This window comes from Nyctibius grandis, chromosome 5, assembly GCF_013368605.1.
Source record: "Nyctibius grandis isolate bNycGra1 chromosome 5, bNycGra1.pri, whole genome shotgun sequence".
Taxonomy (NCBI): domain Eukaryota; kingdom Metazoa; phylum Chordata; class Aves; order Nyctibiiformes; family Nyctibiidae; genus Nyctibius; species Nyctibius grandis.
This window is the reverse complement of record NC_090662.1, coordinates 65,240,208-65,262,350: the sequence shown is the minus strand read 5'-3', so window position 1 is coordinate 65,262,350 and position 22,143 is coordinate 65,240,208. Positions and strand designations below refer to the sequence as shown.

Here is a 22,143-nt window from a genome sequence, read left to right as displayed (position 1 = left end):
TAAACAGCAACTCATTTCTTTCTCAGATGCATACCTCGCAGGCAGCACACTTCGCCTACCACCAGCAAGTTAAAAAAAAAAACCTGCTACACATTTCAGAGGGTTTGAACGCAGAGCTGGGCGCCCTAAGCTGAACAGCACGCACCACATCCGTGCTGACCCAAGCACCCCAGCAGCCCGCCCCGTCGGGGTGCGGCGAGAGCAGGCTTGCCTCCGCCAGGCCCCCCAGACAGGACTCCCGCCGAAGCAAGGTCGAGACCGGGGGCTCCCGGGGGGCGGAGGGAGCGGCCTGTGACAGAGGCGGCCGTGGCACAGCCCAGGGGGTGCGCCTGGGGCCGCCGAGAAGGCGGCCTCCACGTCCCCGCCCTGGCCAGGGACAAGACGCGGCTGCGTCGCTGCGCCTCTCCGCCGGCCCCCGTCACCGAGGGGAAGCAGGCCGGCACCCAGCAGGCGATCGCCGCCTCCCCCGCCCGCCGCGTGGAGGGGGCAGGGGGGTCGCAGCCCCCCCTCAGGGACGAGGGTAACCGCCGCTGCCTCCCACCCGCCCGCCTCTCCGCCGCCACGTGACCCGCGGCGGCGCCCCGCCGCCACCCGCCTCTCCCCCTTCCCCCGCCGGCTTGCCCCGGCCACGCGGTGCATTGTGGGAGTGGCGGTAAGATGGCGGCGGCCGCCGCTGGACTGAGCTGGAGGCGGGTGTCTTCCTCCACGGGGCCGGTGCCGCGTTCCCGCCACGGGCACCGTGCGGTCGCCATTCGCGAGCTGGTCATTATCTTCGGGGGCGGCAACGAGGGCATCGCCGATGAGCTGCACGTCTACAACACGGGTGCGCGGGGCGGGGCGGCGGGCGCGGCCGGCCGCGGGCGGGGGGCAGGGAGCGCACGGGGCGGGGGCGGGGCCGGGGCCGGCCGGGGCGCCCGTGGCTGTGAGGTGGAGGGGTTGAGGGGGGGGGCAGCGGCGGGGCTGCCATGTCTCTAGCCGCCGGTGGTCGCCGGCCAGTCGCCGCGGGGCACCGACCTCCTCACAGCGGGGGGATCGCCCCTGAGCCTCCTGTCCCCCCCCGGGGCTGCCCGCGGGGGGCTCGGCCGAGCCGCTGAGGGGGGGTGGCGGCGGGGCTGTGCCCTGGCTGAAAACTGCCTGGAGCGGGGGTTGGAATACGCCTGGGCGAGGGGTTCTCCGGGGCTGTGCTGCGCCCTGGCCGATGTTGTGCGGTTAATGCTCCTGTTCGGGAAAAGGGAACCTGGAAAATCTCCTCATGCGGCTCGGGTTCGCTCTGCTCTCGCAGCCCCTCGTCCTGGGGCGCAGGGTCTCCCCTGGTAGGTCTCGGCTGAATGACTGCGGGCTGGATTCGCCCCCTCGGGTGTCCACATCCCGCTTCTTCCCTCTGGTGGCAGCTCAGGGGAGCTGAAACCGCTGAAATAGAGATCTGGGTTAGAAAGGGAACGTGTTGGCACTGGGAGCCTTTCCAAACAGGAAGCTGCCCAAGACCGATGTTGTTCGTGAAAGATTAGATGCTTAAATAGTTGCTGTACGGGATGTGCTGGATGAGGCTGGGAAACTTTCGTGTAATTTCAGAGCTTGCACTGAGACGGGAGAGTTGGGGAGGGCTGATCTGTGCTGCTCAGTCAGCCGGTGCTGGCTGCTTGTGCGACCTACCGAAAGCATGAAAGTGAGAGCACGTTAACTAGCCTTTTAACTTCGCAACTTTTAAGAATAATTCAATAATTATAATAATTGTATATAATAATTATTATTATTATCATACGCTATCCCCTCCCCCCCAAAAAAAAACAACTGATGGTATTTTTGCTGAATGTTTTTGATATAAAATCTGGGAGCACAAACATGTTTTGGAGGTTTTTGGAGTTTATTAAGAGGAAAATGCTTACTGTTAGAGTTCTTCCAAGCAGATTTTTCCGTGGAAGCTTAAAGATCTGCTGTATTCAATCACACTTTTTTTTTTTTGGGGGGGGGGAACTCTCTTAACCTTTCTGTTCTGATGAGTAATCTAAAGAAAGCTTCTAGATAGTACAGTTATACTGTCTTTTAGAACAGAGGTTTCGATGGATGCCTTTTGAGTGAGTCTTAACATCACTTCTTTTATATTTCTGCCCAGAGTTTCTGCTAAAGTTGTTTCCCCTTTGTGGCAGTGACAAAAAGGGTTGCAACTCAGTTGTTTCAGTCCCCAGACAGGTGTTTGGCCCAAACTCACCTTTTTTTTTTTTCTTTTTTTTTTTTTCTTCTGGGCGCTAACATGCAGGGTTGTGACCCGGGGCTGCCTGAGTTTGGGATGTCAGCCACTGCTCTTGCTATGAGTGTGATGACTTCTGAGGAGCTGGCACACAGTGAGGGCATATTAATCCCCTGCAGCAACATTCGCGGGAAGCTTCTAATTTCACACTTTTCCTCTTCGTGCTCATGAAAACAAGCTTAGGAAAAAGGAGACAGTATCTCCTGTAATTCTTTCATTCCAGAACAGTTTAAACACCAATATGCTGCTGCTGGATCAGGCAGTCTCAGTTGCTCTTTCTTGCCTCTGTGCCTCTCCTCTCCCACCTATCAGTGCAGTGCTCTGTAGATATTAACATCGGTCCCAGAACAGTGTAATTAGTTTTTCAATAGGGCTATTAAGTCCAGGCACACTGGCATGCTCCTGTAGCTCTTATAATTCTGTTTCTAGAGCTAGCTCCCTCTGAGTTAGCATAGTTATCTCTTTTGTGTGGAACTGCACTTATGTTCCTCATCAGCCTCTTTTTTTTGTCGTCTGTTAAATTGCTGGGTGACCCTTGGTAACTGACTTAGTTACAATGATGACCTCATGTGCTTATTCATATATTGAGTAACATCAGTTTGTTGGAGATGTTTGCTTTTCCTTTTATTTAAAAAAAAGTTTTAATTCAATTAGAACTTCATGTTAAACAAACAGCCCATTCACAGTTACCTACAGGTAAAAGGTAATTCTTTAGAAAGCAGAGGTGTTTAAAAATACACTTTTCTCAGCGTTTGAAATATCTTTTTTCTTTTTTTTTTACTATAGCTACAAATCAGTGGTTCCTTCCTGCTGTAAGGGGAGATATTCCTCCAGGCTGTGCAGCACATGGATTTGTTTGTGATGGTACCAGAATACTAGTTTTTGGAGGAATGGTTGAATATGGAAGATACAGTAATGATTTATATGAATTACAGGTAGGAAATGTATGAAGGTGTTTCTGTTTTGAGGACTACTTTAGTTAGTTATTTATGAGCAAACACATCTTATATTACCAACTGCAGAGGAAAGTTAGATGAGGTTTGCTCTGCTCCAGGAAAAATAAACTCTTTAAATAGATTCTGAAGATGGAGAAAATCTAAATAACTTTGAAAAAGAGACTTCCATCTAGTCTAAGTACCGTATAAATATTTAATGTTTTATGAAGGTTAGCTCTTACATATCCCTTTTAATGCATATCCTAAGAAAAGCCCAACATTCCCTTAAAAATAATTCAGAATATAGACGAGTGAATTATATTGACTATGATTGACTATAAATTAAGATATTTCTGAATATATCTTTCTTGTCTTTAAGGCAAGTCGATGGCTCTGGAAAAAAGTAAAACCTCAGGCTCCTTCCACTGGATCACCACCTTGTCCTCGACTTGGCCACAGCTTTTCTTTATACGGTAACAAGTGCTATTTATTTGGTGGCCTGGCAAATGAAAGTGAGGATTCAAATAATAATGTTCCCAGGTATGCTGATTTGGTTTGAATTCAGTGTCTTTAAAAATAAATTATTAGATATGACAACTTTGAAGAGGAACATTCAAGGGAGGCTGTACTACGTACCAAGTACTCACATTCGGATTATTTGTGCAGTGGAGGGGTTACATGCTAAGAAGTTTAAATATTTCTTCTGCTAATCCCACACTATGTAACGCTGACTGACAGCTCGAACAGTTTTGGAGGGAAATCTGAGTAGACTTTGGTATTTTTCCTAGTATTTTATTTTGAGTGATGTTTTTAAGGATGGTTTGTTTGTTAGAATTACTTAAATCAGCAAAGTCTCATGAGACATCAGGGAATTCACAATGGAAGGTTCCTCTATAATGCTGTGGAATACAGTTATGAATTCATCTGGAAATTTTTTAAACAAGTTGCCTTTATTATTGGCAAACAGTGCTATAATGCTGAAGTTTTATATCCACATTCACCTGCAGTTCAGAGCGCTTATATCCACTGAGCTATAAACTGGCAATTTTAAGCTCAGTAAACAAGAGGTATCTGGTGTGAATGCCAAGATTCAAAGACCATTATCTAAAAATAACTTGCTGATATATTCAGCAACAAATGGCTAATTGTCCGTTGGCCAGCCTGAAGACATCATAAAACAAACAGCTTCTTTTTACCTTTGTTGCTGCAGACTTGCAGAAGTTAATCTCTGATGTCCCACGTCATCGTGCATTTCGCACAACTTTGCATTTTATTCCAAGTTTGTCCGTATGTAGTAATTTCTGCTAAGAATGTTCTTTACCAGTTTTGAATGTTTCTTTCATGTGATATAGTGTATCAAGTATGATAGGAAAGCATGTTTCCCTAGAGGCAACAAGATAATAATAGTTCATTTTTTGTTTTAAATCCATTTCGTTTCGGTACTGTCCACAATGCCATCAAATGTTTGGGGATTTTAAAATTCTACACTCTTCCAAGACAGAAGTCTGTAATACCTGGAAGTGATCAGGGTTTAAAGCTCACTGGTAGTCTTGCTTATAAGCGAAGTTTTCATACTTTGTCAATAATACCCTAGATATTTAAATGATTTCTATGAACTGGAGCTGCAACATGCTTCTGGAGTTGTTGGCTGGAGTATTCCTGTGACCAAAGGGATCTTGCCATCTCCCCGAGAATCTCACACAGCCATCGTATACTGCAGAAAAGATTTGGGAAATCCAAAGATGTATATTTTTGGAGGGATGTGTGGCTGTCGGCTTAATGATCTCTGGGAACTTGACATAGGTGAGTTGATTTGCCAGTAGAAGTCAGTGCAGGGGCCTCACTGGCTAAGAGGAAAAATTATAGTATGTAATGATTAATGGCGTGATGCGGTACAGATATTACTGGGACTCGCACCATAGTGATAACCTTTTGTAATTTTTGTAATTAAATAGATACAGCATTGTTTGCATATTTTTTCCTCACTGATTTTGGTTACACTGTGAGATTGTTTCCTTAGAGTGCTTTAAAGACTGTCGCTATGATAACCAAGTTGAATAACCATAATGAAACCATAATATGTCTTTTTGATAAACTGATGAACAATTAGTTTGTCAGTATTTCCTGTGAATTTTAAAAGAAGCTTTAAGTGCTTGTTATTGTGCCTTCTTTCTTAAAGTGGCCATCTTAAAAAGGTGAAATTTTGTTTTGTTGAATGTTAGAGGTATGTTCCCTCCTAAAATCCAAGTAGTGAAATACACAGTAATAAGTTACTTGAGGGTTTTTGTTCTTTTTCTTTTAGAAACCATGACCTGGTCAAGACCAGAAACTAAAGGGACAGTACCACTTCCTCGCAGTCTCCATACGGCCAATGTAATAGGAAACAAGTATGTCTGTTGTTAAAAGCTCAACTCTAGAAAGGTACACCTAGTAGGAGAATGATGATGCTTATCCACTACTGCTCAGTATAAACCATCTGCCCTGTAGAGTACTTTTCTGCTTCTGTTGTCCTACCTCAGTGGAAACTGAAAGGTACCGTTGTTAATTTAAGGGTATCAGACTCAGTGTTTCCATCCAGCAGGACAATCTGCCCAGCACACAAGCAGCTCTCCAGGCTTCTTAATGCACCTTTGTGCATTCTGGGGCGATCTCAGCCGGACCTGAGCTGGCTCTGTCAGGAGCCAACTTGAATGCCTCTGTGTATGTGACACAATGAACTAGCTACGCAAAGAAACTGCCCAAAGAGTAGAAGTAGTTCTAGGCAAAACCATTCCACATTTTTGTGGGCTAGTTTTTCTGTAGTCTGTTTCTCATTACTTTGCTTCTTGCCAGTACGGTTTGTTTTGGCAGATAGCATTGATAAAATGGACTTTTAGACAACGGGTTTCAGTCCATTTCATACCAGTTTACAAGCTGGTGTGAGGAGAAAGAGGCAAGAGGGGAAAGAAGTGTGGAAACTTTGTATCTTATGATCCAAGAACTTAGGTTTTTATTAGTTACATTAAATGTTACTAGTTTGTAGCCTCCATTATGTTTTTAAATTTTGATATCTGACTTAGATACCAGTCTTCTAATTTTAGAATGGTTTATCGAGAGGTCTGCAGTAAAGGGTTGTAGAAATTCTGTGTAAATGTGTGATTTTTGGAGAGTATTAGCAGTTTGGTGGTTTGTAAAAAGATACAGTATTAACCTCTGTTTCTAGGAAGTTGTTGGAGGAGTTTGTGGGGGTTTATATATGGCTGTTTTTTTAAATCAGTTTACTTACTAAAAAAATTTCAGAAGGTAGATGTCTGCATCAATATTTTCTAAAGAGACTAGACACAAATAAAATCTGCTGTAAACCAGAACTGTAAAGCACTGTAAATTTTCTGTTTTGTCCTAGTTTGAGAGAGCACATGCAGCAGATCTGGATGTTAATTGGCTTTTCTTTTCTTTCTCCCTCTTCCCTCTTTTCCTATATTTCAGAATGTATGTTTTTGGTGGATGGGTTCCACAGTCAGCAGGAGGTGAAATTTCTGCTCATGATGGTGAATGGAAATGTACCGGTTCATTTTCTTATCTTAATTTGGGTCAGTGTTTCTGCCTTTCTGGGAGTGGGCATTTTGAATTAATACTTTCCTAATGTTGTAGAAATTAGGAAATTTCTACAGAGCAGAATATTTTTAAGACCCTGAGAAAAGTTTTAGGATACACAGTTGTAATCCTAGGTGACTAAAGAAGATGCCAGTTTTTTTACACCTTTCTTAAGAAGTGATTTTTTTAATTATTATTGTTTTTCTTTGAACGTTCAGCAGGTTTGCTGATGCAAATCTTTGTTCATACCACTTTAATGCTAAGTAATATAGAGACTCATTCTTCATTTATAGTAAAGCACAAGAGACAGATCCTGAAATGAGTTTTTTCTAAATGTGGTACTACTATCCCTGAATCTTGTATGTGGCTGAGAAAGACCACTGGAGGTCAGAAAATTCATCCTGTATTCATTGATCGTATCTTGCAAACTAATTGGAAGGCGACAATTCTTTTTAATATTGCAAATTTAAATGCAATTGTCTATAAAAACAGAAGTGATTAATTTTCTCTGAGCAGTTAAGTGTATTAACATCTGTATTGCTTGTTTTGGAAAACATCTAGAAACTAAATTTTTCGAGTTTCATTTACTAGATACCACAGAATGGATAGGTCTGATCTCAGATTGCCAGGAGGACAAAAGTAACTTGTTACCAGGGCCAAGAGCAGGACACTGTGCTGTAGCGGTTGGCACTCGTCTGTATATCTGGAGTGGTAGAGATGGTTACAGAAAAGCTTGGAACAATCAAGTTTGCTGCAAAGATCTTTGGTACCTTGATACTGGTGAGTCAGAAATAAATGAGAGATTTGTACTATGTTCCATATTTTATTAACATAAGGGAAGCTGGCATCATTGATGATCAGAGAATCTAAAGCTGTAGCAAACTCAAAGATTATTTACATGTTAAAGCTTATTTAAATAAATGACACTTCACTATTGATTGAAGGCTACAGCTATAACTTAAACTGAAAAAATTAGGAAAGCTTTTTTAAAGTCTCTGAAAGAACTTTGTGGCTAGATTCTGCATTGCATGCCATAGACAGTAGATACAAGGTGCTAAAGGGTGTTTTACCCAAACTCAAGGTTCCTGACCTCTCTTCTTAGTGATCTTTGCTGCTGCTACTTACTTTTTTTTACCAAACCCCTCCTTCTCTTGGGATCACTGCTGCTGCTGCTTCCTCATCTCTTGGACTGCAAAAAGATACTGTCAAATCTAAGAAAGGACCAAATTGTTCCTGGGGCTGAAGGGAATTCTGGAGCACTAATCACTCATTAGTAGCTGGCTTGATGGTAGGACATTGAGGTAGTATTCGGGAGAGGGAACTAGAATAGTTCTTTTGGGAGGGAGTTGTTGCCAGCTCAAGTGGAAGCATGAGAATGGTTACTGGAGATTGTGAAACATTGAGGAGATCGTATTTTATTTTCTTTTCTTCCCCTCCCTCTGCCCCTGGAAGGTCAGAAGATGAAAAAGAGTAGCAGGGGAGGGATGTGCTTGAGAGTGCAGCCTAGTTAGGCATCAAGGCAAGTGAGAGGAGTGGGTCATTGGCATTGAATGATGCCTAGGCTTCAACCTCTGCAGAATAAGTTTGAGGGAAAGCTCACTTTAGCTACAGAGAGCAAGCGAAAAGGAAGCACAATCTTCTGTGAATCCTTTTCAGGAATACGTAAAACTTTAGGAGCCAAAGAACTGTGTGCAGCCTTTTACGAAAGGAAGAGGATCTCTTATGTCTGTAATCCCTGTATGATGTATGTACAACCCAAACACTTACTGGCAGCAGAAGAGCCATTAAAAAACAAAGAAAGCATCAAAACTTCAGCATTTTTGAACACTCTAGCATAACACTTTATAATTCTTTGACTTGACTTGCCACCTTTGACAACTGTTTCTGGTTGAATCTGGTATATATTGTACATAAGTGAAAAAGGAGCTATTAATTTTGCTTGCATTATATAGATATTTCTTACACTGATAAAGGAGGGCAATTTCAAACATGCCATCTATCTTTTATTGGTTTCTTGTAGAGAAACCTCCAGCACCATCACAGGTACAGCTGATTAGAGCTACAACCAACTCTTTTCAAGTGAAATGGGATGAAGTACCTACAGTTGAAGGATATCTTCTTCAGTTACATGCTGACTCGCCAGTGCCATCAGTGGCTGGAATACCTGGGACTGGGGTTCCTGAGACATCAGTGCTGAGTTCACAAGGTAGTAGTCAGATCACATTACACTAATGTTTGTGCAAAGGTAGAGTAGAGGATTGCATAAGTAATTAATAAGAGTTGTTTGGTTTTTTTTTTTAAAATCATTTTGAGAGACCCTATTTCTTTGGTTATTCCCAAAATATGTGCATCATAATTATGGAAAACTCAGTTTTAACTTGTCTCTGTCAGTTTTGGCCAGCTATCTGAATACGAAGATATTTGTGCAGCACTGGGCACGATTTGAGAAAGGAAACAGTGAGGAAGGGATTTTATCTGACTGTTTGGCCATGTAGTTTCATTTCAGTCTTATAACCAAGTCTTCCTTCAAGCAACTTTGGGTCTCCCTCTTGCTTACTGGAATAGATTCCAACCAACATAATATTAAGTTTTATGTAACTGATTGGAATTTGCTTTTGTTTACCTGAAAGGTGGCTCTTCTCTACATCAAAGTCCACAATCATTGCCTAGTGTCCCTTATCCAGAAATGAAGGTGGATCATCCCAGCCAAACAAATAATGTCATTCCTAATAACGTAAGTGTAAACTAAAAAAATGCCTAAGTGGCAAAGTAGTGTGGGAAGCAAGAGAACTGCCAAAACACTTCCTCAGTTTTAAAAGTCCCTACGTACTTTTTAGGCCTTAGAACAAATCCAAAATCAAACAAACAACAAAAAAAGACACCTGCTGAAGTAGTTGTGTCTGTTTTCTTATATCCTTCTTACTTTTATGATTGACAGACAGTCTTTAAAGTCCTCTTCCTGGTAGTGCAGAAAGGAAACTGCAACTGTATTGACTTCCGGAATGCTAACTGGGAGCCTGGTACCAATAGAAATACTATTCATCCTCAAAATGAAATTAATGTGGGAGGCAAAAAGGATAAGGCATATTCCTTCTTTGTTAGTGGTTTTATGCTAGTCTGCTTAGTTTGTAGGTTCCTACTACACTATAAGCCCAATTATTGTCTATTCTGGTTGTGCAGTTGTACATGTTCACTGTTTTGCCAATCTGAAAGAAAGATAGAGGAAAAACTCTGGCTAAAGAATCACATTTTTAGAAATTTAGACTTTTTCTTAATTGTGTAAGGCCTCAGGTCTGTATTCTTGTAGAAAACACATGTAGAAGTACTATGGATTTTTCTAACAGTAGAAATATCTTAGGTATGTGCCAGGAAAGCAAAGGTTAACAGCCTCTGTAACTGTGAATTTTTTTTTTTTTTTTCTTTTTTCCCCATCCCCTCAAGTCCCCCCAGTAGACTAAATGTACATGTCAGTGAACTTCCATGTAATAACATAAGAATGTGAGCTCACTCTCAGATAAAATTTAGTATGTGTCAGGGACGCTAAGTGAGAAACAGACTTCCACAGTGGTTAATCTTAAATTGATTATTACAAATCTGTGATACTGATTTGTATAGGTACTTTCTCTTTATATTAGGATTTTTTTTCCAAATTAATCCTTTCATAACCAACTTAGAGTTTGAGTCTTTGTTGTATAATGGCTAAGGTGGATTGTGAGGTTGGTTTCTTGTTTTAATTTAAAGTGCTAGGGATATTTGTTGGAGGATTTTTGTTTGTTGTTTTTGAGCAAGCATTTTCATGCCATGTTTGCAACTGAAATTTCTGAACTTTGCAGTTAAACATTAACAAATGTATTGTTTTGGTTAGGTCCAAGTTTCCCTTTCATCCAACTCATTATTAAAAGTAGAAGGAAAAGAAAAGGTTGCAGCACCTGAAAACAAGATTACACAAGAGACTATGAAAAACCATGCAGATGCTACAGGATTCAAAGAATCAAATGCCCCTTCTCTTTTGCCTGTTTGTACTTCAAGTAAGATGACTATAGAATAAAAATTAATTAAAAAGTGAGAGTTAAAATTCATCTAATAAACATAAGATTATTTCTGTCTTGCAATTTAAAATTATTTTAGAGGCCTTACAAACAACCCACTTGTTTATTGTACATATTCTTAGAAGATACAAGGAAAAATGAAATCTTAAGTTCTTTGAAGTGTTGCAAGGGACATGAAATTCTCAATATATTCATTATTATGATGGCATATGTGTCTCTTTAAACATAAATAGCCCTTTTTAACATCAAAGAACAGACTGACAGGACCAGATTAATTTTACAACATGAAGGTGATAGTAACTCCAGGCTCTCTTTGACACTACTTCTGTCTGTTAATAGTGAAAAGCTAGTAGCCGATGTAAAATTTTAGGCAACGTAGAGAGGGAGCATGTTTCTCTGCAACTGTAGAGGAAATAGAAGATGACTAGGCACTGATTTAGGCATTTCACTGAAGTGCCTTAAGTTCAGTGTAGTGAATCCAGGCTCAATCACCTGATCTGTTTATACTTGACTTTCATGTAATTTATAGGTTGTTGGATTTTAATTTTCTTCACAGTGTAATTTAAATATTGTGTGGAAATTTTGGATCTTAGTGCTAAGTGAGAAACAGACTTCCACAGTGGTTAATCTTAAATTGATTATTACAAATCTGTGATACTGATTTGTATAGGTACTTTCTCTTTATATTAGGATTTTTTTTCCAAATTAATCCTTTCATAACCAAACAAATATAGAATAGCAAGCTTAAAACAAATGAAATCGTCATTTTAATATAACTGTTTACATATATCTATTTATGACTATGGAGACAGACTCTTGTTAAATTATATACCTAAAGAAAGCATTAGCAGTTAATATAATCACATCTGTTCTAACCTAAATCTGAGCTAAACTGTGGTTTTATATGAAATAAAGTCATTAGATCAAGTTGAGATTTGTTAGGTGTTATCAATATTGAATTCTGGTTAATATTTTCTTATTTTAAGGTCCTCAGACTTCAGCAAATGTAGGTGAATTACATGACTTGGACAAACGAACTGTAAATCCTGATGCTTCTGTATCCAGTACTGTCTCCAGCACACGAACTATGGTAACCCAGCAGGCTGTTAAAACTGAATCATCAAGTACAAATGGGGCAGTTGTAAAAGATGAAACTTCACTAACAACATTCAATTCAAAATCTGAAGGTTTGAAATGTGTTTCACATACTGTATTTTGAGCCATATATTTCTAAGGCCATCAGAGTTCCTTTAGTGTGGTGGGATTCCGATCTTGACTAGTACCTGGGATTGAGATAGGGCTTTGGGCATTGAGGACCTTGGGCAGCCTGGATGATCTCTGCTATGATTTAAACATCTTGTACAATCAGAATATTCCTTTTATACGTTTGTAAACCACTTTTTCCTGTAAGTGAAAAGTCCTTTAAATCTTCATTTATGCAGAAGCCTATTTTGTAAATAGCAGTGGCAGCCAGTTTTGGTGCCCATAGCACATTTGCTTTCATTCAGTGATTGTTGGTTTATCTAGTCAGCAAAAGACTACAGATGGAAACCTTAGATGGTTTTGATTTTAAACAATTGACCTCTGTAACAAGTATGGCCAGTTCATGTGGCTAGCTCACCGCTAGTCAAAGGCCGTGACCTCTTTACAGTGTGCTGGAAATAGCTGAAATAGCAGCAACACAGAAACCAAACATACTGGTAGTGTTTAAGTTTTGTTTTTTTTTTTTTTTGTGAGTATCAACAGGCTGTGCTTGCTATTGTTTTGAGTGCTAACTGAAGGAACTGTATTCTCTTACTGATGCTGTGTGAGTAGTGTAGTTTTTACCAAACAGTATTGTATTTTAAAAGCAAAACCCAGAAACACAAGTATAGAATACTAATGTTCCCTTGCATCGGTCGTGTGCTTTAATTTATCTTTTTTTTTTTTTTTTAAGATTCCATTTTAAATTTAATAAATGTTCTTTTCTCATTTGTTAGGATTGTTTAAAGATTAACTGCTCATGTTCAGAATTCAGGCTGTATTAATGTCAGAAACAACGCATTCAAATTAATATTTCATGCTTAGACTTAATGTAATGTTATCAGTATGTGCCTCAATCTGGTATTTAGGTTATTTGTTCATAAATATTGCATATCAATTTCATAATTCTGTCACTTTGTAGGATTTTCTGAGTCCTGCCTTCTGTCTGTATTATCTGTAACAGCCTGCAATGCCAGGCTCTTACAATTGTTCTGTGAATATGATGCAAGCCAAAATTAGTTGTTCGTGTTATAAATAGAACTGCATGCAAAAGAAGTCTGAGACATACTTTTGCAACAAATACTTGTAAATGGCTATTGAGGTCAACTTTCATACTCTGTGGACTTTGTGTTAAATTTATCATATCATTTAAGCTTTTTAAATATAACTTTTTGTTTCCAGCTGCTGAAACTGCTTATATCACACCTTCGACAAGGGTCAATACGGGGCAGACAAATGATTCACACTCCTCTGTAAGTCTGAAAAAGTATAATCAAATTGCTGTATTTATTGTTCTGTTGATTAGTTGTGAGGGCTCTTCTGTTTGCCTTTAATTATATCTCTGAAAGAAAAGCAATGTGTATTTCGGGCTTGAAGTGAATAATACAGGGGTAAACATTTCTGTTGTAAAACTAATTGCATTGTGTGGGTTTTATTTGCGTCTACATAGCAGTTGTGTCGCTGGGAGGAGATCCAAGTATGTGTTTCAGCTGTTGAATCATTTTTATCAACTGGCATAGTAGAATGGTCTTTGCTGCATGATGTGCAAATGTAAAATGTCTTTCTATATGCACAACTGAATTTAAAATGAAGTATGTATTGGATCAGACTAGTGTTAGCTGCTAATCTATAGGTTTGAAACATAACTAAACTGACATCTTGATGTTTTTCCCTAGAGGAGATGGGGACTGGCTATGCAAGCTGTAAATACTGCCTGAAAAAGTAAATGCTTCCTATTTCACCTGCTTACAATAAACAAAACCAAGGTGCCACCTTTGCCACCAAAAGAGAGGAGCTAAGGATGGGAAGAAGCAGCTGCTACTAAAGGGTTGGGGTGCTTTTGCCAATAGCAGCTGCCACTCTGCCCTTTTCCATGCTAGCAGGATCATGGCCTGTCTGTGCTGGGCACACTGACCATGCAAACACCCTCCCAGGTGCCTGGAGACAAGCGAGAGAGATGGTTTGTCTTTCTGGGTCAGTCAGGAACAGTTCCCATGCCCTCCACCACCATCACCCCATGCCACAGCAGAGGCCCTCTTCTCAGCTGCAAGCGAGTTCATCAGCAGCTTGAAAGAGAGTGTGTTTGGGGCTGAGGTATAGCTGAATCCCAGGTAGAGCTACTGATGTTGGACCATGTTGTGAAACTTCTTGACCTCTGAGTGAAATTAACTCACAACTACATGCTGCTACAGACACCTAGTTCTATAGCTTTAAACTTCTTCCCCTCCCTGTTTAAACTAGAATGTCAGAGGTGACATCCCAACTGTTTGTTTTTTTTTTAAATGATGAACTGTGTCTAAGTGTATAAGATCCAGTTGGTTTTGAACAGTATTTTAATAAAGTATGCATATTTCTTTGAAGTATAAGAAAGTAACACTGGTACGAAAGGGGGTTGTCTCTTACATATACTGGAGTCTTAACATTTTTTTTACATTGCATTGAAATATGGGTAGTCTACATAACGTGTTCTTCAAATATTAGAAAACTCCACAAAGACAAATGGCACCGGTGAAAACAAGAGACCGGCGGTGGTATGATGTTGGAATTTTTAAGAACAACAGTGCTGTGGTGAGCCAGTTCTACTTGCTGCCAGAGGAAACACTGAGCATCTCTAACAAGGTATCTGCGAATTGTTCTCTGACGTACTTGCATATATGTATTTTGGAATCTGTTGCTCATATGATTGACAATAAAATGTGGGATTTTCTGATACTGCAGCAGGATCTGGTGCTTATAGGAGTTTTGTATTTTGTGACCATGTAGTTCCTTCTGTATTTTGCTCACCTTTTTTTTTTTTTTTCACTATTTCCTAAACCAGATTAATTTTCTTGTGTTGTTCTTGTATGATAATATGGAACGTCTTATTGTGCTATTGCTAATTCTTTCCATATTTCTATTTCTAGCCTTAGGAAAGAATTTTAAACTTAGTGAACTTTCAAACCAGTAAAAATTCTTAAAAATACCTAACTTTTTAATATGTTATTTCAGTACAGCATTGAAATGTTTCAATCAAAGATTCTTCTCTGTTTCCAGAATCTTTGCTTATAAATTGTTAAAGATACTAATAGACATAGGCTAGGCTGTTTAAAAAAAACTAGATATGGAACTGTAGTGGGTTTTGTATTAGATTTCTCTGTCTTAATGTTGTTGCACATATAAGTTTACATATGAAAGTGCTGTATGTGTGAAACTTGCAAAAATGTTGCAGTTTTGATGGTGAAAGTGTAAATTAAAGATGTCCTAGCGAACTAAGAACAAAAACAATGGGTATATGTTTTCTTGAGACAAAACCAAAAGAACAGAACACTTTCAAAGAAAGCACTTCGCTATAAATATTGCACATCTTAGTGTTAACGAGCATAGTACACTTTACAGTGTTTACATTGATTGTGATTTCCTTACATTATTCAGAAGGAAAATAGTTCCACTGGAAGTTTCAAGGATGCATCAATGAATATTTTAAACACGGAAGTACAGTAGCACATAATGTTTCAGAAACCTATTTGTTACTAACTTACAGTGACTTTCTTTAAAAACATTTTGATTACCTACACATCAAATTGCAACTCCTAACTATAGGGATAACTGTTTCTGAAAGAAAAATATTTTTTAGAACAGAAGAGTATGCTAATTAAATCATAAGCTGTGCAGTTGGAAATGCTACTTTGCTTTTACTTTCCTGAGTAAAAATGACCAAGAGGTGCGGTTCAGTTTAAATGACTGAAAAATGGTTTGGTTTTTTTTTTTTTGGTTAGAGATGTAGTCTCATATTGCTTCTTAGATCAGCTGTTTCGAGGTGAGCTAGTACCTCAGTCAAAACCTTTTTGTAAATTCTGATTTAAGTACAAAAGTGTTAAATTGATTTTCAGTTTCAGTTAAACTTAGTAATCTCAGTTTATCACTACCTACTTTATATTTTTTTAGGCTAAACGTGTTTAGAGGATTTTAAAAATTAACACAAACGTTGCTTTATTTTCAGATGGAAAGTGCAGATGTACCAGACTACAGATTACTTAAGAAACAGGATCTTTTTCCAGGCACAGTGTACAGGTTCAGAGTTGCTGCAATTAATGGCTGTGGTGTTGGGCCATTCAGTAAAGTCAGTGAATTCAAGACTTGCATTCCAGGTTTTCCTGGAGCTCCTTCAACAGTCAAAATCACCAAGGTGAGAAATATAGGTAATTCTGGTGCTGATGTATAAAATTCTGGTCACAAGCTTAATCTCAAAACTCTTGGTTTTAGTTGGTTTGTTGTTGGGTTTTTTTTCAGAGTTAAAATTATTCTATAAAATAGTGGCAAATGCTTAATTGGTTAATTCTGCTCAATGTAACATTCTTTAAGAAATTTGCTACAAAGAATTATTTTAAAGATTATGTTACCAGAGACATATCTTACTCAATGATCTGATAGTTTCCCTATGATTTTGTCTTTTGGCATCCCGGAATCTATAAAGGTTTACCATGCTTTTTTAAAAAAAGTCAAAAGACACATCTTCACCTCCAAAGAGCCATGATGTTAGGTTAGAATTTTCGGATGATCTTCAGAGATTTTTTTGTATTTTTCTATTTTCTGGGGTTTTTATATACTTATTCAAGTACCTAATGGTTACCTACATACTATTACATTTTCTCCCTTTTTCTTCAGAGTGTAGACTGTATTCATCTTTCTTGGGAGCCTCCTGCTTCACCCTCCGGAAATATTTTAGAATATTCTGCCTACTTAGCAATCCGTTCCACACAATTACAGGAAAATCCAAGTCAGCTTGTATTTATGAGAATATACTGTGGTCTTAAAACATCATGTATAGTGACTGCTGCCCAGCTTTCAAATGCTCATGTTGATTACACTTCCCGACCTGCAATAGTGTTCAGAATTTCTGCAAAGAATGAGAGAGGATATGGACCAGCCACACAAGTTCGATGGCTTCAAGGTAAAGTCCGTGTCAGACGCAGCATTTAAATGGGCTGTAGCTGTGGTGGAGAAAATGGCATATTGTGTCTCTAGAATGAAGAGTTTTCTCAGCAGTGCATGTGAAGTTCTTGAAATGTCATTTTGTTCCTTATGGAAGTTTTAAGAAAATTTAGTTGTTGAATTTGGCATAACATTTTAAAAATGTGTTTATATTTGTTCACAAACAACCCCATGCAGCGCTACAGGCTGGGGGAAGAGTGGTTAGAAAGCAGGCTGGCGGAAAGAGACCTGGGGGTGCTGATCGACAGCCGGCTAAACATGAGCCAGCAGTGTGCCCAGGTGGCCAAGAAGGCCAATGGCATCCTGGCCTCTATTAAGAATAGTGTAGCCAGCCAGTCTAGGGAAGTGATCGCCCTCTGTACTCGGCACTGGTGAGGCCGCACCTTGAATACTGTGTCCACTTCTGGGCCCTGCACTTCAAGAAAGATGTTGAGGTGTTGGAGCGAGTCCAGAGGAGGATGACCAAGCTGGTGAAGGGTCTGGAGGGTCTGACCTACGAGGAACGGCTGAGGGAGCCGGGGTTGTTTAGCCTGCAGAAGAGGAGGCTCAGAGGTGACCTTATTGCAGTCTACAACTACCTGAAGGGAGGTTGTAGTGAAGTGGGAGTCAGCCTCTTCTCCCAGGCAACTAGCAATAGGACAAGAGGACATAGCCTCAAGCTTTACCAGGGTAGGTTCAGGTTGGACATTAGGAAGCATTTCTTCTCAGAAAGGGCCATTAGACATTGGAATGGGCTGCCCAGGGAGGTGGTGGAGTCACCATCTCTGGATGTGTTTAAGGCAAGACTGGACATGGCACTTAGTGCCATGGTCTAGTTGACATGGTGGTGTCAGGGCAATGGTTGGACTCGATCATCCCAGAGGTCTCTTCCAACCTGATTGATTCTGTGATTCTGTGAAAGACAAGCAAGTACTGAAATGTTGGATAGAGTCTTACCCAGCCCCTCAAATAATAAGAGCCTAGTAAGCTTCTGATTTCCCTGGGCTTCACTTCAACTCAAAAAAGTTTTTCATTCTAATAAGTAATCCAGTTACATGCATGGGTGTAATCAGTTGGGGTTTTTTTTTTAATCTTTCCCCCCTCATCAGAAAAATTTTTCATGAGGTGATGTAAGGTGCATTTTTGTGATGCCCATACACTTTGAAATCTGTATTACAGCCAGAAGAGGTTTTGTCATCTTGTCCTTGCACTTGAATTTGTACAGGTTCATGATGAGTTGGGGATGGGAATGGATCCACTGAAAATAAAGATTAGTTTTTAGCCTGATTGGTTCTGGCTCACCTTTTAAGTAAGCCAATCCAAGGGCTCAAAACAAGAAGTTCTGTTGGCTTCTCCTCTCGTCCCACTCCTTCCCCTTTCTGGCTTAGCTTTCTGCTAGTTGGGAGCTGGCTTTGCTCAGCAAGAGGTCCTGTGAGCATGGAGGAAGGTTAGGAAGGGCAGAGTGAGAGGAGCGTGCCCACCCTCCTCACGGAGCAATGAACTGTTGTATCAGTTTAGCTGACCTCTCAGCTGTGGGCTGTGATCCACAGGGTGTGGCTGAAAGCGAACTGTTGAATTACACCACTGCTTGTTTTTTAACCTGGTTTCCTAAACCAGAGAGCAACAATGAAGGAGTTGTCTTCCATAATGTTTAGTGTTCCCATGCTGTTTTAACCCTTTAATTGGCAAGGGTTTTGACCCTGATCTGTATCCCAGAACTCTGAAACAGTAGTTGTTTGAAAGTGTTTGACCATGTACACAATGTGAAATCATGAAACATTTAACAATGTCTTCTTCTTTTTGCAGATATGAAAACATCAAGCTCGAAGTAGAAACAACATAATAAATCTCAAGTTTTGAATGTAGTGTTTAATGTAACTCTTGTACTATTTGTAAATGCTAAAAATATTTTATTTTTGCATTGTTTTTATCTTAAAAATATATAACCTTTTTTACGTTTGAAACATCAGCGTTACACAGCCTTGCTCAGGTATGAGTACCATATAGAAACTCTATTGAAGATGGAGGGGTGGAGGACCGTACTCTATCCAGCAGCTCTTTTTGGTAGTGATAGTTAAAATGCAAAAAAATACACGGTTTCAAATTGCAAATAAATAAATAAAAAATTGGCACGTGCAGTAGTATTTGAGGTAGAGTCCCCATGATTGCTACAGATCTTGCATAGATAATTCATAAGATTTGGTATATGAGCAAGTTCTGTTTGGTTTCAATTCCTTATACCACATTCTTCATTGTGGTGCCTGAGTACAAGGCAAAAATTTCCAGTTATTATATAGTAACTTAAAATGTATAAATATTTTAATATATACCTTTTTTGTAAAGAAATGATTTTTCTACTATTTGTAACAAATACCTTAATCTTGAAAGATATCCCCCGAAGATTTAAAAGGAAAAAGATAAACTTAGTCATTTCTCTTATTACAAAAAAACCACATAAATTCATTGTAAATGCACTACTAATATTTAGAATTATCCTTTTGTAGCTGTACAAATCTTAAACTTGTAAATACCAATGTTTACAAGAGACCTTTCGGGTCTTGTATTAAAACTTCCATGAGATTCATTCTCTTTTTTTTTTTTTTTTTTTTTTAAATCCATATGCTTTGCTTTTAGCATATGCTTGCTTTTTGCACTAATAATAACTTACCTCATTCCTGTGTTTGTAATCACTTGTGTTGCTTCCATAATGTTTCTGTAAAACTTCGATCTGAAAATTTTAACCAAAGTTTAGAATACATGGTAAGCAATTTTGCACATATTATATGGCAACTTTCAACATATTTATTCCAGTTAATCTTCTTAAGTGCTTGTTTGCTTTACCAGTATATTCTACCAATCAAGTTCAGTATCTCCCTTTTACTATGCATCATTTTACATTAACTAGCTAGCTGATAAATTCAACAAGCATTACTTCTAGGAATAGGTTGATCCATTCCTATGCTAAAAGAAAAAATTTGTTCACAGTAGTGAAATAAAGGTAAACATTTTAAATGCTATTTATGTATCTATATATAAACCTATGTTTACCAAAGTGTAGAGGGAAATGGCTGAGTTGGACAAGGTCACGAGGTGAATAGATTGAGGCACCTAAATAAGATTTATTTTAAAATAAAATCTAAATTATTTACTGTGCAATGAAGTTTATACTTTGCACTTTAATTTTGCCCCAAATGCCAAAAGACTATACATCAAGGTAGAATTTCTTGCCTCTGCCAGTTAAATTTGTCTTAAGAGCGTTTGTAAATATATAAACTAAAAGAAATGATGTGCCTGGTTTGGTGGGAGAAGTATCACTAAAATATTAGAGATTTAACAGCTCAAGTATCCCAGAGCAGATTTAATAGCCAAGTTTTAGCTACCCTGAAAATCAGGGTTGTAATGGAAGTGCTGATACAGCCTTAATTATCGCAACACATTACATGATGTAATAGCATATAAAAAGTGCTGGGGACCATAAATCACTATAATAGTGTTAATTGTGGCACAGGAGTAATACATGTGGTTTTACTCCAGAGAAAATCTTGTGTTTATGACAATGACAGATATCCCAGATTCACTTTAAACAGTGTTTGAAAGTATGAATGTATAGGACTTTTCCTGAAGTTAACTGGCTTTAAAATATTTGTATTTTAATGGTCCATTTCATCAGGTATGATCTCGCTACCAATACTGTCTGATAACTAAAATACCGTACACATGAGCTGTTAACTAGAAGAATAGAACTTGTTTTTTCTTATTAGTACTGTGAAAGAAGCCTTTAGAGAAAACACTTGTGGCTTTGATTTTGTTGGTTGATAGCTGTGATTGTAGAGTTGTTATTTAAGAATAAAATCTGTTGGGTATGTCTGGGTGGAGTTTTTTTGCACTTGGTTTCACATGCTTTGCACAATTTCTTTTTCAGTGGGTATGTCACAACCACCAAAGGGTAAAACTGTGGCGTTTTCAATGAAAGTATAATAATTTCCTTGTAAGTAAGTGTGCTTTCTTCAGCTGACTTGACATAAGATGTCACTTTCTCTTCTTTGTCCAAGCTGGGTGATGTTGAATAGTGATCATATGCAAATCTTCAGTTCCTCACAGTTTTACTTTAAAATGAAATTGTGGTACATGCTGTAAAATACACTTTGTGGTCTGTTTTTAGAACTGTATTTATAATGTCTAAATCCCACCTGTTTGCCTATCAACTAGATATCAGACAAATATTGATTGTTCGATTTTCAGTTTAGTTTGGAAGACTGTTGGCATCGACACTTTGAGAATCTGTGTTATCCATTTATTTCATATATCGCTAAAGGACATGTAACAGAAGCTGAAATCTATCGGATGACAGCATCCGTATTGTAGAAATGTCTAGGTTTACTAAACTCCTTAGGGAAGTTGTGACTGTGTAAGTACAGGACAGTCGTGCTAGTTACGGCAGACGCTGCTACAGCTTCACCTTAAGAATGTTCTTGTGAAAATGGAAATGAAGTGAACAATAACCTACACTTTGTGTTTTCAAAGCAATTATAGCAATATCTTTTGAATGTAGTTTGGAGTAGAGCACATGATCATGCCATAAACTCTGAAGATATAGTATTACTGTTGTTACCTGATATTTCAGGATAGTGAATTTGACGTGAACTTAGTCTTACAGCCTGTTACTTAATGACCTCTACAAGGAAACTGACATTTTGTACAATTCCAGTTGATCAGTCTTATTTTGAAGCATTGTTTGTAATAAAGTGGTTGTTCTATCAAACGCACTGTGAACACTGAAGTGTACGTCTGTTTTTTCAAAGGTGTACATGTACAAACTTCACATTTCTGCCCTCCTTTAGAAAAGGGGATGATACAGAGAAGAGTGAGTGTATTTGTCTTGGGAGAGAGTTTAATGATAAGCATTGTAATCCTGAGTATTACTCTTTCCCAAGTTACTTCTTGGTTACCGCAGGGGTTTTTTTCTTAGTTGAGGTTCCCCAAATTCCACCCCCCCCGCCTTCTCCTGCAGTTGCTGTGCTCTCACCATTACTCAGCCCCCTTCCATGCCTTCAGGCCATGCACCTTGCTGGCAGCAGCCTCTGAAATGAAATTTTGAAGTTACTTTCCCTGTATACAGCAGTTGTGTTGGTGCTGTTCAAAATGA

At 39.2% G+C, this 22,143-nt stretch overlaps 1 protein-coding gene across 3 annotated transcripts; it reads left to right on the top strand.

Annotated features, from left to right (window-relative positions):
* The first annotated feature begins 653 nt into the window (after positions 1 to 653).
* Positions 654 to 21,754, top strand: HCFC2 (host cell factor C2). Of its 3 annotated transcripts, XM_068401892.1 has the most exons (16): positions 654 to 823; positions 3,035 to 3,183; positions 3,563 to 3,723; positions 4,778 to 4,986; positions 5,486 to 5,570; positions 6,649 to 6,752; positions 7,348 to 7,536; positions 8,777 to 8,962; positions 9,387 to 9,490; positions 10,622 to 10,784; positions 11,792 to 11,992; positions 13,230 to 13,300; positions 14,529 to 14,666; positions 16,027 to 16,212; positions 16,692 to 16,977; positions 18,804 to 21,754. In XM_068401892.1, exons 1-16 carry the CDS (start codon positions 658 to 660, stop codon positions 18,827 to 18,829), a joined length of 2,424 nt encoding a protein of 807 aa, XP_068257993.1. In that variant the 5' UTR covers positions 654 to 657; the 3' UTR covers positions 18,830 to 21,754. The 3 variants fall into 3 exon arrangements, with proteins under 3 accessions (XP_068257993.1, XP_068257992.1, XP_068257994.1); XM_068401891.1 differs by lacking the exon at positions 18,804 to 21,754 and having other exon boundaries at positions 16,692 to 17,131; XM_068401893.1 differs by lacking the exons at positions 9,387 to 9,490; positions 10,622 to 10,784.
* Positions 21,755 to 22,143: the final 389 nt, after the last annotated feature.

What these genes read in the sequence shown, in the direction of transcription:
- HCFC2 (XM_068401891.1), top strand. Translation starts at nt 658, where the DNA reads ATGGCGGCGGCCGCCGCTGGACTGAGCTGGAGGCGGGTGTCTTCCTCC. An exon ending in GCTGCACGTCTACAACACGG is followed by an intron (nt 824 to 3,034) that starts GTGCGCGGGGCG and finishes TTTTTACTATAG; the next exon opens with CTACAAATCAGTGGTTCCTT. An exon ending in ATCAGTGCTGAGTTCACAAG is followed by an intron (nt 8,963 to 9,386) that starts GTAGTAGTCAGA and finishes TTTACCTGAAAG; the next exon opens with GTGGCTCTTCTCTACATCAA.